Raw genomic sequence first — 13,607 nt, forward strand, 5'->3', positions numbered from 1 at the left:
TCTTCAGTGTAGTCACATATGCATCAGAATTTATGGTGGTTCCACTTGGCATTATGTCCACAAGCAAGAGTCCTTCGGAATCGAAAAACACCGTAGCCATAACTTTTTCAGCAGAAGGTGTGGTTTTGAATTTTTTTTTCTTGTGTGAATTTGCATGATGCCACTCCATTGATTGCCTCTTCGTCTCTGGTGAAAAATGATGGAGCCATGTTTCATCACTTGTCACAGTTCTTCCATGAAATTCATCTCCACCATTCTCGTACTGTTCCAAAAGTTCGCTGCATACTGTTTTTCTTGTTTCTTTGTGAGCCACTGTCAACATCCTGGGAACCCACCTGGCACAAACCTTTTTTAACGCCAACACTTTCAGTATTCTGCAAACACTTCCTTCCCCTATCCAACGTAGCGTGACAATTTGCTCACTATGATGCGTTGGTCAGTAGTCGCCAATTCGTTAATACTCTGCACATTGTCTGGTGTGTGTGCAGTACGAGGCCTGCCGCTGCGAGGACAGTCCTCAATATTGCCGTGCCCGCTTTCATCACGTAACCTGCTTGCCCACCGACTAACTGTACTGGGATCAACAGCAGCATCTACATATACCTTGTTCAACCTATTGTGGATGTTTCCCACTGTCTCGTTTTCACAGCACAGGAATTCTATGACAGTACGTTGCTTCTGATGAACCTCAAATGTAACAGCCATCTTGAAGACATATTGTGACGGCGCCACTCACGGGAACAAGTTGAACTAAGTTTGAAGACAAGTGGGAAGGATGTATCTACACACTGTAAAACTATCACAAATGCAGAATGTAAACTGTATTTTTACAAAAATAGTGTGCAACCCTCGTACATATCCTGGACATAAAGAGTTTATACGAACCACAGTATTGTTGCGATATACACAAACGAGAATTATTGAAAGTGGATACAGCTTCCCTGCTTTTGAATTCCACATGAATAAAGCAAGCAAGCAAAAGCGAAACAGAACTTTCTGAATACGTTCCTTTTTATAGTTCCGTACCTCAGTGGGTAACAACGGAACCCTTACAGAATCATTTCGTTGACTGTCTGTATCGCTGTCTGTCCAATAGTTATGACCACTTTTTCTCAGCAACGGGTACAGGTACCAAGGTGAACTTAATGTCACATACTAAGTTGTATGATCCCTTGACGGTGTGGAAAATTTAGGCTCCTATGTCAACGTAGTCAAAAGATACGACTGTTTAAGACACATGTTTCGACAATCGGAAACTCACTCATCAAAAGCTGTAGGGTACTCCCGGTTGACCTGGAATCATAAAATTTGTCAAGAAGCAAGGTTTCACAGTACAAGTAATAGAAAAAATCCAAGACTTGTTAATTTGTAATTTTACCACCAAAAAATGTACATCTTTATGCCTGCCCGTCTGTTAAGACAATTCTTCTCAGGATCTAGTAGATTTACCGCGTTCAGTTTTATACCCATAACAAATTCTACGGTCCTTCGGCTGTGTAAAAACTTCAAGCTTCCAAGACAGTGCAATCAGATGAAATGGCCACACATGTGTGCCACTTATTTTGATAGTCAGGAACTCACAAATCGAGACGTATAGACCAACGCTTTACATACATGGCGGTCCTGGAACTTCAACGGTAATGTGCAAGTCTGGCAAACGAAACGTCACCGAATCGAATCTCTGTCGGGCCTCGGGTTGTTCACTCTTCGTTGTATAGTACCCTCCACTCTAAACAACGTGAGAAGACGCCATAAACAAAACGAGTTTGCATTCCTCAGATCGCCTTGCCCCAGATCGATGACTGTGGTAGGCTAAGGTACGCGCAAGTCGCCGAAGTGGAGTAAAGTAGAAAGGCTTGCCTCCAGCTATTCGAAAAAAACGAAACTATTATTATTATCTATGTTCATAGTTACGTTTGTACGGAAGGCTCAGACACCGAGTCCTACTCGCACTGTCCGGTTTTTAAGTAAACGAACTGCTTCTGAAACTTTAATTCATGAATTTATGCTGTATGTGTATTTTTTCCAGAAGTCCGGAACACGATTTTAAATATTTCGTGAAAGCAACTGGTCTAAGAACTGGTAAAGACCAGCACCGATATGAAAGGCTAAATACCAGTAGCAGCCAGAATCACTATCAGCCCTCTGTCTTTAGCTACTGATAGTTCAAAAGAAGTATGATGTACCTCACTAAAATGTACATCGATATGTCTCATGGTACCAGACGTTTGCAATGCTTTGGTGGAAACACCCAATCTTGTCACTCTAAACAAAACTCCATCCGAACAGACATCGGAAGGCTCAGCGGTGGCGACCGACCGCCGTGTCGTACTCTGCCGACAAGCGTCATTCGGATGCAAATATGGAGGCTAGTGAGGTCAACAGTCCGTTCTCCAGGCGCTGTCTGTCTCATTGACGTGGAGCCTCTCAGTTGGCATCAGAAGGCTAAATGCACCCAATAGTTTAATAGCGCACGGCGACGATCACCCATCCAAATCCCAAGGATGCCCAAAGTTGCTTAACTTTGGAAATTTGGAAATTTATGGTAAGTTGCTATCGGAACAAACTGTTAAGGTCATCAGTCCCTAGGCTTACACACTACTTAAGCTAACTTAATCTAACTAACGCTAAGGAACACGCACACACTCATGCATGTGCTTAACTTCGGTGACCTGATGGTTATCAATGTATCCACCGTGACATGGCCTTTGACCAAGTCCTTAAGGTAGATTGAAATAACAGTCAAACGCTTACCTCTGGCCGGTGTGGCCGAGCGGCTCTAGGCGCTTCAGTCTGGAACGGCGGGACCGCTAGGGTTGCAGGTTCGAATCCTGCCTCGGAAATGGATGTGTGTGATGTCCTTAGGTTAGTTCGGTTTAAGTAGTTCTAAGTCTAGGGGACTGACGACCTCAGATGTTAAGTCCCATAGTGCTCAGAGCCATTTGAACCATTTTGAACCCGCTTCTATTATTACAAAGTTCTTGCATATCACTGTGCTTCAATGAAAATGCAGTATTCCAGAACGTTAATGAGCAGCGGGCCCTAGCAGTGAAGGAAAAATGTCATCATGACTTTCCCAGAGCTGGAGTGCCTGTTGTTTCGCCTACGCTGAAGAAGTTTCACTGGGAAGCGCCTACACATCATACAGTGTCGATCTCTGATCATACGGTTTCCATACTCTTGGAGATTCAAAGAAAGACATTCGTGGCCTTTGATTTGCTCCGGACGAAAAGGTGCATTCCTGAGTACAATGATGGTTACATAGGCAACTATAGGCTTTTACCCATGAGGGCACTGACCACCTTTTGTCACAGTGGGACAAATGTATTAACAGTTAAGGTGAACAGTTTTGAAATAATATACAGTTAACTTGCTTTTAGGGTTCTGTAACTCATTCGACACAAACGGAGCCCCTATAGAATGTCTTTGTTATCCCTCTGCCTGTCCTCCTGTTAAGTGCCATTTCTCTCAGGAACGGGTAGACTCATCAAGTTATGTCAGCTACTAAGGTCTATGCTCCCTTCGCTATGTAAAAAATTTAAGTTTATATGTTAAGGCAATCAATAGAGAAACCATTTATGTCACATGTTTTGAGATTCACAAACTCACTCACCAAAACCAATAGGTTACTTCCCGTTGACCTAGAACCACGAAATTTTTCAAGAAGCTAGGTTTCGCAGTAGAAGTATAGGAAAAAAGAAGACGGAACATATTAATTTGTGATTGTATCACACGAAAAAAAAATTTAGTTTTAACTTGTTACCTGACTGTCAGTACGTTTCTTAAGAACCTTTTTCCTCAGGATCGGGTGGAAATATCACATTAAAATTTATGACACGTAGTACTATCTATGGGCTCTGGACGGTAAAAAAAAAATTAAGCTTCTACGTCCGTACAATCAAAAGATACGGTCATTTATGGCGTATTTTGATATCTTGTATTAATCGACATCAATAACAGACATAAATGGTCGAAATTCTCGATTCTCTTGTTGGATGAATCATCTACACACATAATTGAGTTTTTACGGAATCGTTGGTTCCCGAGTCCTACTCGCATTTATCTAGATTTTTCTTTCCCATCTATGTTGTTTTCATTTACTTACATTTAATAGTGCCGGATATGCAGTTATGATATCCGTTCACGGGTTTAGAGACGGAAATGCTGCTGCTGCTGTTCGTAGAGAATACGGTAAACGATTTCCTAAACGCAGAGAACCAGATTCAAGAGGGTTTACTAGTGTTTTCACTAAACTGTGTGAGAAACGTGCAGTGCTCATGGGTCTTATTTTAATTGAGCGGAAATATGCATTTTGTGTACAAAGTAGAATAGATAATTCAGATAGCAGAACGTAGACTTTCAACAATCACTCGCAGAATTTCTACATGTATCGGTGTTTCACATGCAAGAATATTGCCGTATATTACGTATGCTCCTCGAAAGAGCTACACGTGGTGTTGTCAATAAAATTCTTTAGTGAATTGAATTAGGACGTGGAATAAATGGATATGAATTTTTAACTTAACCATTTATTACTTAACACCTTCTGTGAGCATTTGTTTGGGTTACGTTGCAACAGCTGTATTTTCCCAACGAATAAAAAGATACTTGTTATATGGTATATTTTTTCACCAATTAATCTATACTAGTCGATCCTAAAGCACTGGGTGGCGACAAGAAGGGCATCACTAACACTGTCACATCAAGAAATAACATACCATGCCTGGGACACATGGGATAAGGCCCGGAAAAAGAAGAACAAGAAGATTTATTCTGAACAAGCTGACAAACCCGACATTGTCTGGGTATTCATTTTGCCAATTGTCTATTAGAAATGGAAACGAAAAATGAATTGCATTTGTAATGTCGGAAAAATTTCATTTCCATGTATTCGTGAAAACAGCTTTCAAATTACGAAAAAGAAATACGCATAATGTACAAATGTATAAGTACAGCTATTTCGTGTGTCTACAACGCGATTTTGTAAACGTCTGTCTGGAAGGTCTCTTCAGAATTCTGTAGATGGCTGTAGCTTTTGTCTACAGCCGTATGCGCTTCACAGTTGAAAGCTGTTGTAAGTGCTGCCCAGGGGTCAGGGGTTTCCTTATTCTGACTCGACCGCAGGAGTTTGTTAGTATTAAAAATACATGTATTAGAACACTTCATGCACGACGCGGCATTTTTGCATGCATCTGAGTACCCAGTGTTTTGTTGCTAGAAATGAGTGGGTTTTATTGTAGCCGTGCAGTCAGACTACTGTACATTGTAGACTGCATCGCACAATTCTACGTTTATCTTTATATAATTTCGTTATGTATTACTGTAATGTTTTGTAGTTTATGTTTTATATTTTATAATTAAGTCAGAAAAATGTTCTCTTTCTTTCATTTATCTGGTGAAACAATAAAAATTTAAAGAAAGTAATAAAAATTATTCGCAAGAGGTTCTGTGAATAAAGTTTCTCTGATATAGTCTGTAATAGATGATGTTACTGTAACAGATACTATGCAATGTCTATTAATTTACTTTATTACCCTATTGGGCGAGAAATCATCAGTATGACTGAATGCGATCTTACCTCTTACAGTCGATGCCGTCCCAGCTCTCGCTGCTCACCGCCGGAATTGCGTGGTCGAGATCGTGGTCGAGGAACTGCCCCCACTGCATCAGCATGTGGGTGAGGCGCTCGTCAGGAGTGATCGTGTCCGTGCTGATCAGTTTCGTGGAGACGAGGCGCGCGCTAGGCTTCGGGAAGCCGTTGTACAGCGTCGTTTTCTTCCAGCCTGCGTGCAACAGGTACCGCCATCAACACCCCGCTGACCTCAGCGATAAAAGCATCGTAACGAGCTGCCTCCACCCTGGCACTCGTCTCAGGGATAACGCAGGTAAAACAGGTAAACCCGACCAGATATAAACGACGAATAAGTGAAGAAATACGTCCCTAAACTTTTTCCTCTATCACACGATTGTATTAACCAAGATCTTTCCCAAGAACGCACTGTCTACACACGAGGTTTAAGCTGTGCCCATGTCACCTCAAAAATGATACGAGGTTTTTCAAAAACTAATGTAATAAGTCCTGTGATAGAAAAGATTTATTCAGGAAATCAGTCACAAGAATATCTTCAGGCTCTGCTGTGTATTACTTTCCTCACAGTCATCACTGTTGTTTAACCATCTATTCAGTCGAGTCGAAAGCAGCATATAAGGAATTAGTTCCCCAAGTCAACGAGACACTTAACAACAGCCTCCTGAACGTCAGCCTAAGTTCTGAGTGGCCACCGACCATGTGCATCTTTAACGGAAGAGATGAAAATCACTTGGTGCGACATCCTGGCCGTACGGTGAAAAAAATCTGTGATGCAAGGAGAGCCCATCACAGGGCTATTGGGCTCATTGCAGCTACAGCCTTCCTTTGCGTGGTATCAGGAGAGGGAGGGTGTGAAGCACATCTCCCCTGTCGTCTTTTACCCCCGACAATGGTTACCAGTGCTCATTTGATAACACGATGAGTGGCCCTTGGGCCGTCCAGGAGGGACTGGAAAGAACAAACATCCACACCCCTATTCGGAACTGAACCTGGGATCTAAAAGGTTCGAGTCCACTGCTCTACCCGTTAGATCAACACGGAGGGCTGTCACTAGATTGCTTCAGCACAGTACATCGGAAACGCAGAACCAAATCAAACGGTCTTACGCCGTCTTAATTTCAGAAGCAATCCCAGTCGTTTCCTCCAAACTGCACTGTGCAACTGTTCCATTAACCTACAAATAACAGACGACTTTCACGACCTCTCTGTCGCTGACGAAATCAGTCAGTAGCACACACAGCGTGTCCCAAACGACGGTGGTGATAATATTCTCCGTGAAAACCGAAGTTTTGGACTTATGAAACAAGTTATAACAAAGGTGTCAGCATGCTATTGGTTCTTTCTTCGTCTCTGATGTGTCGTCCCGCCACCTGTGATGCTACGAAGTAGGGACTGAACACATTACACCTGATACCGCATTAAGTGCTGGAGAGACAACCCAATTCTCTAGGCTCTACTCCCGTCTGAAATAGAAATATCAGCAACTTCAGCTCATACTTTATGAAGGGGAACGCACAGTTGCAAGATTGCAGCCCGAGCAATAGATACCGCGCGAAAATTTGGGCTATAATTCTAACAGTATGCTACGGAGTCACGAGCTGAAAGTAAAGCTTTCAAACTTTGGTGCGCGCACTGGTCCACTCCAATGCAGTCACCTAATTCCCGAACGCAAAATACCGTGGAAAAGAGAAACAACCGAAGCCCTTCTATTCGTGGGATGTTTGAAAGCGACGGATGAGGACGGATTCGTCCAACATGTTTTGAAGTCTTGTTCGAGAACACATGTTATCCTACCCGAAGCATAGTATGTAATTTGAGTAGATGTTATGTCAATCTTATGCACATTTACATTCAATACTTTTAACAGTATTCTCGTGTTAATATTCTGCAGGTATATGTAATCCGCAAAAACAAAAAGGATGAATCTAAGCAACTGAAGAATTATTATAAAATATATGAGGTACGAAATGAAAACGAGACAGATGGAGAAAAATAAGTACGCTGTTTATTTCAAAAGTGTGGCCACAACTGTTAATATACTTACCCCACTGTAAGAGAAAGTGGCCAATAGCTTCATGGGAACATGTTTACGGTTGCATGCGACCCAGATATTCATCTCTTCGTGCGAAGGAACTTGACTGCCACGAATGTCTTTTTCTAGGGCTAAAGAAGTGTGGAAATTGCATGTCGAGATATCGGCACCTATTGGAATAAGTGTAAGGGCTCCTCATCGAAACTTCTCCGACGTACTCGGAAAAACAAAAAGAAAGAAATTCATGGTCATCAATTTGATTCAACGATGATGTGCACGCCTGTGCAATCATAGTTCCTCAAACAACCTCAAACATGAAACTTCCTGGCAGATTAAAACTGTGTGCCCGACCAAGACTTGAACTCGGGACCTTTGCCTTTCCCGAGTTCGATTCTCGGTCGGGCACACTGTTTTAATCTGCCAGGAAGTTTCATATCAGCGCACACTCCGCTGCAGAGTGAAAATCTCATTCTGGAAACCTCAAACATTTTTCCGTGAAGGCGCTGGCCATCTTGTCTTTCAGAGGGATAAATATATTAACAGTTGTGACGATTACTGTTAAAATCGTAAACAGGTTTACTAGCTTTTATCCATCTCTTTTGTTTCGATTTCACTGCCCCTCATCGTTAATGATTTTCTAATTGCCATTTAATCATGCCAATGACGCTGAAGAACAGCCCTCCTCCTGCAAATACAATTAACTTCAACAGTACCAGCTTTACATTACAAGAAAACCAACGCACAACAGCTATGGTGATAATTACAGGGTGGCAATTATTGAACTATGTGAGATAAAATCGTCATAACTTCTGAACGGTTTGCGTGAGGACGGTAAAACTGCACGGTTGTCCACGAGGCATGATGAGAATTAGTATTCGCATGCACGATTTAGTTTTGTAACGAAGCCCACTTTTATTTAGATGGGTTCGTCAATAAGCAAAATTGGCTTATTTGGGGGACTGAGAATCCACATTTCGCGATGGAGACGTCTCTTCACACTTTAGAGGTGACTGTGCGACGTGCACTGTCCAGACACGAAATACTCGGTGCAATATTTCTTGATGGCACTGTGACTACTGAACGTTACGTAAAGGTTTTGGAAGATGATTTCATCTCCATTATCAAAAGTGACCCTGATTTCGACAAGATGTGATTTATACAAGACGGTGCTCGACGCCATGGAAGCAGGAGAGTGATGTCCTGGAGTAGTACTTTGGGGACCGCATTCTGCCTCTGGGGTACCCAGAAACAACTGACATGGGCCTCCATTGGCCGCCATATTCTCAGGATCTGAACACATGCGACTCCATTTTGTGGGGCTATGTTAAAGACAAGGTGTACACCAATAACCACAAAACCATTGTTGACCTGAAAACAGCCACTCAGGATCTCATCGACAGCACTGATGTTCTGACACTTCAGTGGCTCAAGCAAAATTCGTCTATTAGTCTGGGCCACGTCATTGCCAATGATGGCAGGCATATCGACATGTCATAACGTAAATCCGTATATCTGTAGTCACGTTTACATGTTAAATAAAGTGTGTGCACGCAGTAGTTTAATTTACATTTTTTTCATACAATGCAGTAATCGTCACCCTGTATTTATCAGGCGGTTTATACTATTGCTGGAGGGATCTGACATTTTTAATCGAATGTCCGCATACTTGAAGGTGATCGAGAGACTTTCGTTAAGTATAGTAGAGTATTTACATTCGGAATCTTCGCCATGTGGACGTCTCCTTTTTATTGGCACATGGCTATTATTCGAAGACCAGACTGTGCTGCATATTTTGACATTTGTTCCAAAACTCATGATAACAATACACGTTCGTCAAGTACTTCTATATCTCGATTTTGCAACAGCAGTTGCAAGCGACCTAAGATAATATGACAAAAAAATGAAACTTTGCTGAGGAGAATATTCATAAAGAGATGGTTACACTTCATGACACTAAAAGATATTTTCATTCTGCTTTGAAAGCGATCATTTTTTATGATACTGTTACCTATATAATCAAACTACTGGGTTTGAAAGGGATCACTTATTTGATACTCCACCTAAGTAATGCAATAACTAAATCCCCTCGACAGTGACAATGAACAGATTCTGTTGAGCTTGTTAACAATTATTAAGGTTACTGCTGACCAGCATATTGTCTTGTCTTACTACCGTCTCCTTCCCAAAGTGTTCATACCTGCCGCTGATACTATGTTTCCAGAGCTGTAGGAACTATAATTCCACCAAGCGAACTTACTCGCTGTACCCTGTCAACAATATTGATCCTTAGTATGCGCCAAAGGCTGATTTCCGACTTTGTGGTTTAATGCTTTCCTAGGTGAACCCCCAAAAGCGCACGAACTTTAAGCGTAGTTGGACAACACATATTGATATGACGAGCCGCGTTGCAATACGAGGGTCAGTATAAAAGTAAAGAAAATTTGTTTCTGCAAATATTTTTATTTGAGATGACGAAAGAAAATATAATTTAATATCTTAGCTACATTTATAAGTAGTCGCCTTCAAATTTCAGTATTTATCGTTGCGAACCACTCGCTTTCGTACTCAGCTACCGCCAAATTACTATACGATTCACTAACGTTCTCTCTTTCAATTCTTTGTCGTTTCTACACTGTTTACTTCCCAAAAAAATCTTTCAGTTTGAGAAAGAGACGGTAATCATTTAGGGAAAATTCCACGTTATAAGGTGAATGTTCAAAAATTTCCCATTTAAACTACCGTAGCAAATTTTTCGTCAACGCAGCAGAATGCAGTCGAGGGGTATTGTGAAGAATCGCTGCATTTATGATGTCTCCCCTAGGCATAGCGTCGATGAGGAGGAGGAACTTTTGATCTCGAGACACACCTTTTTGGTACTCAGAAATTTTTAGTGCGGTTATGTTATTTTTTAAAAATTTTTTGATTAACTTTTTTGTTGAAGTCGGCCGGCCGGGGTGGCCAAGCGGTTCTAGGCGCTACAGTCTGGAACCGTGCGACCGCTACGGTCGCAGGTTCGAATCCTGCCTCGGGCATGGATGTTTGTGATGTCCTTAGGTTAGTTAGGTTTAAGTAGTTCTAAGTTTTAGGGGACTGATGACCTCAGAAGTTAAGTCCCATAGTGCTCAGAGCCATTTGAACCATTTTTTTTTTTTTGTTGAAGTCGTGACTGATGCCGTCCCATTCACTGGCGCATGGTTTCTGGACTTTCATGTGAACCTCAGGTCCTGTCACCAGTGACAATATGATCAAAAAAACTCATCGCTATTGTTGTAGTACCGTGTAAAAAAAGTCAGTGCAGCTCTCATTTCTTGTTTTTTGTTTTGATCTGCCAAAAGTCGAGGAAATCCCCTGGCACACACTCCTCTGAAGCCCAAATCATCACTAACAGTTTGTTGAGTGTTTTCCGGAATCCTTGATATGATTTAGCCAGATACACCTGGCGGTTAGTCTGAGCGTTATTCGTCAAAAATATTCGTTCGTCCTGTGTTAAACACGATGCAGCATTTTCGAGCTGAAGCTCCAATTACCATATTTACGTAAACATCCATTATCTGGCTCTAAGAGCGAACGTTTTTGCATTCGCGTTGCACTAAGAACCTCACACTTAGTGGATTCGTTAATTTCGTCAACAGTTTTGTAATCGCACAAATAAACAGTGAACAACCGATCCTGCTCGCTGTTATCATCATACCGGGGCCGACGTCTGACAAGGTCTATGACGCGTTGGAAAGTTGGGGGAGAAACATGCGGATCGTCAGATCGAGATGTTCTTTACTTTTGGAATGGTCCTCGTACTTACACGGATTAGGCTCTTAGGGAAACTATTTAAAGCAGTGGTTCGCGGCCTTTCCTGCTTGGTGCCCCCAGTAGGGTTTCAAAGCATTTGGTAAACGAAATAGAAACGTCTTTATGTATTACTTAAATACCTAATGATATTGTTTTCATTTGAAAAACACTTTTCACATTTAAAATTTTTTATGTAATAAAAGTCACAAGAAAAATTCTGAACATCAATAAATCAGCGAATGTTTGAATTTAATCAGTATAAAGTGTCATTGTTGAGCTACATCAGTAGAATCGTCACACTGCAAGGCAAAAAATGCAGACGTTTCAGTCTTTCCACTAGCTGTTCTTTCACATTCATGACCATTTCTTCGATCCTACGACGTACACTGTTATCTGAAAGAGATATATCGTCGATTGATTTGATTAACGTCTCACCAATTGAAAGACGCAAAATTTCGTATGAAGCTTCAATGACTTTCACATTTTGCATCTGAAAGATACCAGAAAAAAAAACACTTTTATGCGATTTAAAGTATATTTCCAACGAAAACTCTTTTAGTTTATTTTTCAACGCTGGGTGAGTTGTTGTTAAATGATGTTCCAGATGCAAAGCAGCAATGAGTCGCTACTGAAGACGTTATGTTACACATCAAACAGTGTCAGTTGGACACGGTCTTTTTTAATAGGCGTGAGTCCATGCTCAATATATTCTGCATTATACAATCTTCTTTTAGCAGACATTATCACTCAACATACAAAATCAATAAAAATACTGTTTACGTCTTTAGAGCACAACAGGACTAATGATGAGTTAAAGAATGCACAACGTGGTCTGTCAGAAATAACTTCGTGACCTGTGAAAGAAAGCTGATGCTGCCAACTCTACAAAAAATGTAGTCGATAACTGTAAAAAGAATATAAAATTTTCGACCTCTCTGACCGCATGTTTCTGCTTCCTTCTGGCCTGCCCCCCCCCCCCTCCCTTCCGGACCTATAAGTCTGTCACGCCCCACTCCCTTAGCGGGGGCGTGCACCCTATGTTGAGAACCACTGGTTTGAAGAGTAGGGGCTACTCACCGACAGGAGTACTGAAGCCGTTCTCGTAGATGGGGTGCTGCAGGCGGCGGAAGGCGGTGAGGGAGGCCCCCCACATGGGGTGCTCCAGGTTGTTGCACGTGCCGTCTATGGAGCGGTACTTGCTGTGGAAGCACATGTCCGAGCAGTTGACGACGGGCCGGTGCGCCATGCAGCCAGACAGGTTGGCGATCAGTTCCAGCTGCCCGGGGGACAGCAGCTCCTTGTACGAGAAGTCTGCAACAGCCACAGGGTCACGGTCACGCTAGTTGTGTCCCGGTCAACATGTGCAACCGGTTGGCTACGACAGGAACTAACTTGGCGTAAATGTATGTGTGTGTCTGAGTTGCAATGTCTCTGTTTATTTATATTCGTTTATATGCTTATACCATGCTTCCACATTGAAAAATTTTGCTCTGGAGACGAGCTCGCAGAAAAACTGTCGCTCACGTTTAGAAGATAGTTGACCACGCATTTGATAGGATCCTCCATGGCATACGGTCAGCCCCGGATCTACGACGTTTCCGATCCAAAAACTTGATAGTAGCGCCCCCCTCTCCTCCTCGAACGTTTGAGATATAACGTCAAAAAAAAAAAAAAAAAAAAAAGAAAAAAAAAAGAAAAGCTAAATAAGGAATTTGATGTGTAAAAAATATATGATAGAGGAAATGTGAGACATGTCATTTGACCTTAAGAGTGCCAGAGTGCAGTGCCACCCCTCTTCACACAAGATTCTTCTATTGCATGTCACTGTATTTAGCTCCGTGGAATTCAAAAGTGTATATTTTGTAATGGAAGCCATCAAACCCACATTCAGGACAGTGGAAACTAAGATGTCCTGCCGTGCCTCTCCTGTTCCTAGTCTACATCTACATCTAAATTTATTCTCCGCAAGCCACCCAACGGTGTGTGGCGGAGGGCCCTTTACGTGCCACTGTCATTACCTCCCTTTCCTGTTCCAGTCGACTATGGTTCGCGGGAAGAACGACGGCCGAAGGGCCTCCGTGCGCGCTCGAATCTCTCTAATTTTACACTCGTGATCTCCTCGGGAGGTATAAGTAGGGGGAAGCAATATATTCGATACCGCATCCAGAAACGCACCCTATCGAAACCTGGACAGCAAAC

At 42.1% G+C, this 13,607-nt stretch overlaps 1 protein-coding gene across 1 annotated transcript in view; it reads right to left on the reverse strand.

Moving 5' to 3' along the window:
• The window catches only part of LOC124612333 (peroxidasin), a 207,807-nt gene that overhangs the window by 59,922 nt on the left and 134,278 nt on the right, over positions 1-13,607 (reverse strand). Inside the window, exons 12-13 of the mRNA XM_047140476.1 lie at positions 12,486-12,719; positions 5,579-5,783 (exon numbers count right to left, since the gene is read on the reverse strand). Of these exons, the coding sequence (XP_046996432.1) occupies positions 5,579-5,783; positions 12,486-12,719 (439 nt within the window). The remainder of the gene's footprint in view (positions 1-5,578; positions 5,784-12,485; positions 12,720-13,607) is intronic.

The sequence above is a fragment of the Schistocerca americana genome, chromosome 4, assembly GCF_021461395.2.
Source record: "Schistocerca americana isolate TAMUIC-IGC-003095 chromosome 4, iqSchAmer2.1, whole genome shotgun sequence".
Lineage (NCBI taxonomy): Eukaryota > Metazoa > Arthropoda > Insecta > Orthoptera > Acrididae > Schistocerca > Schistocerca americana.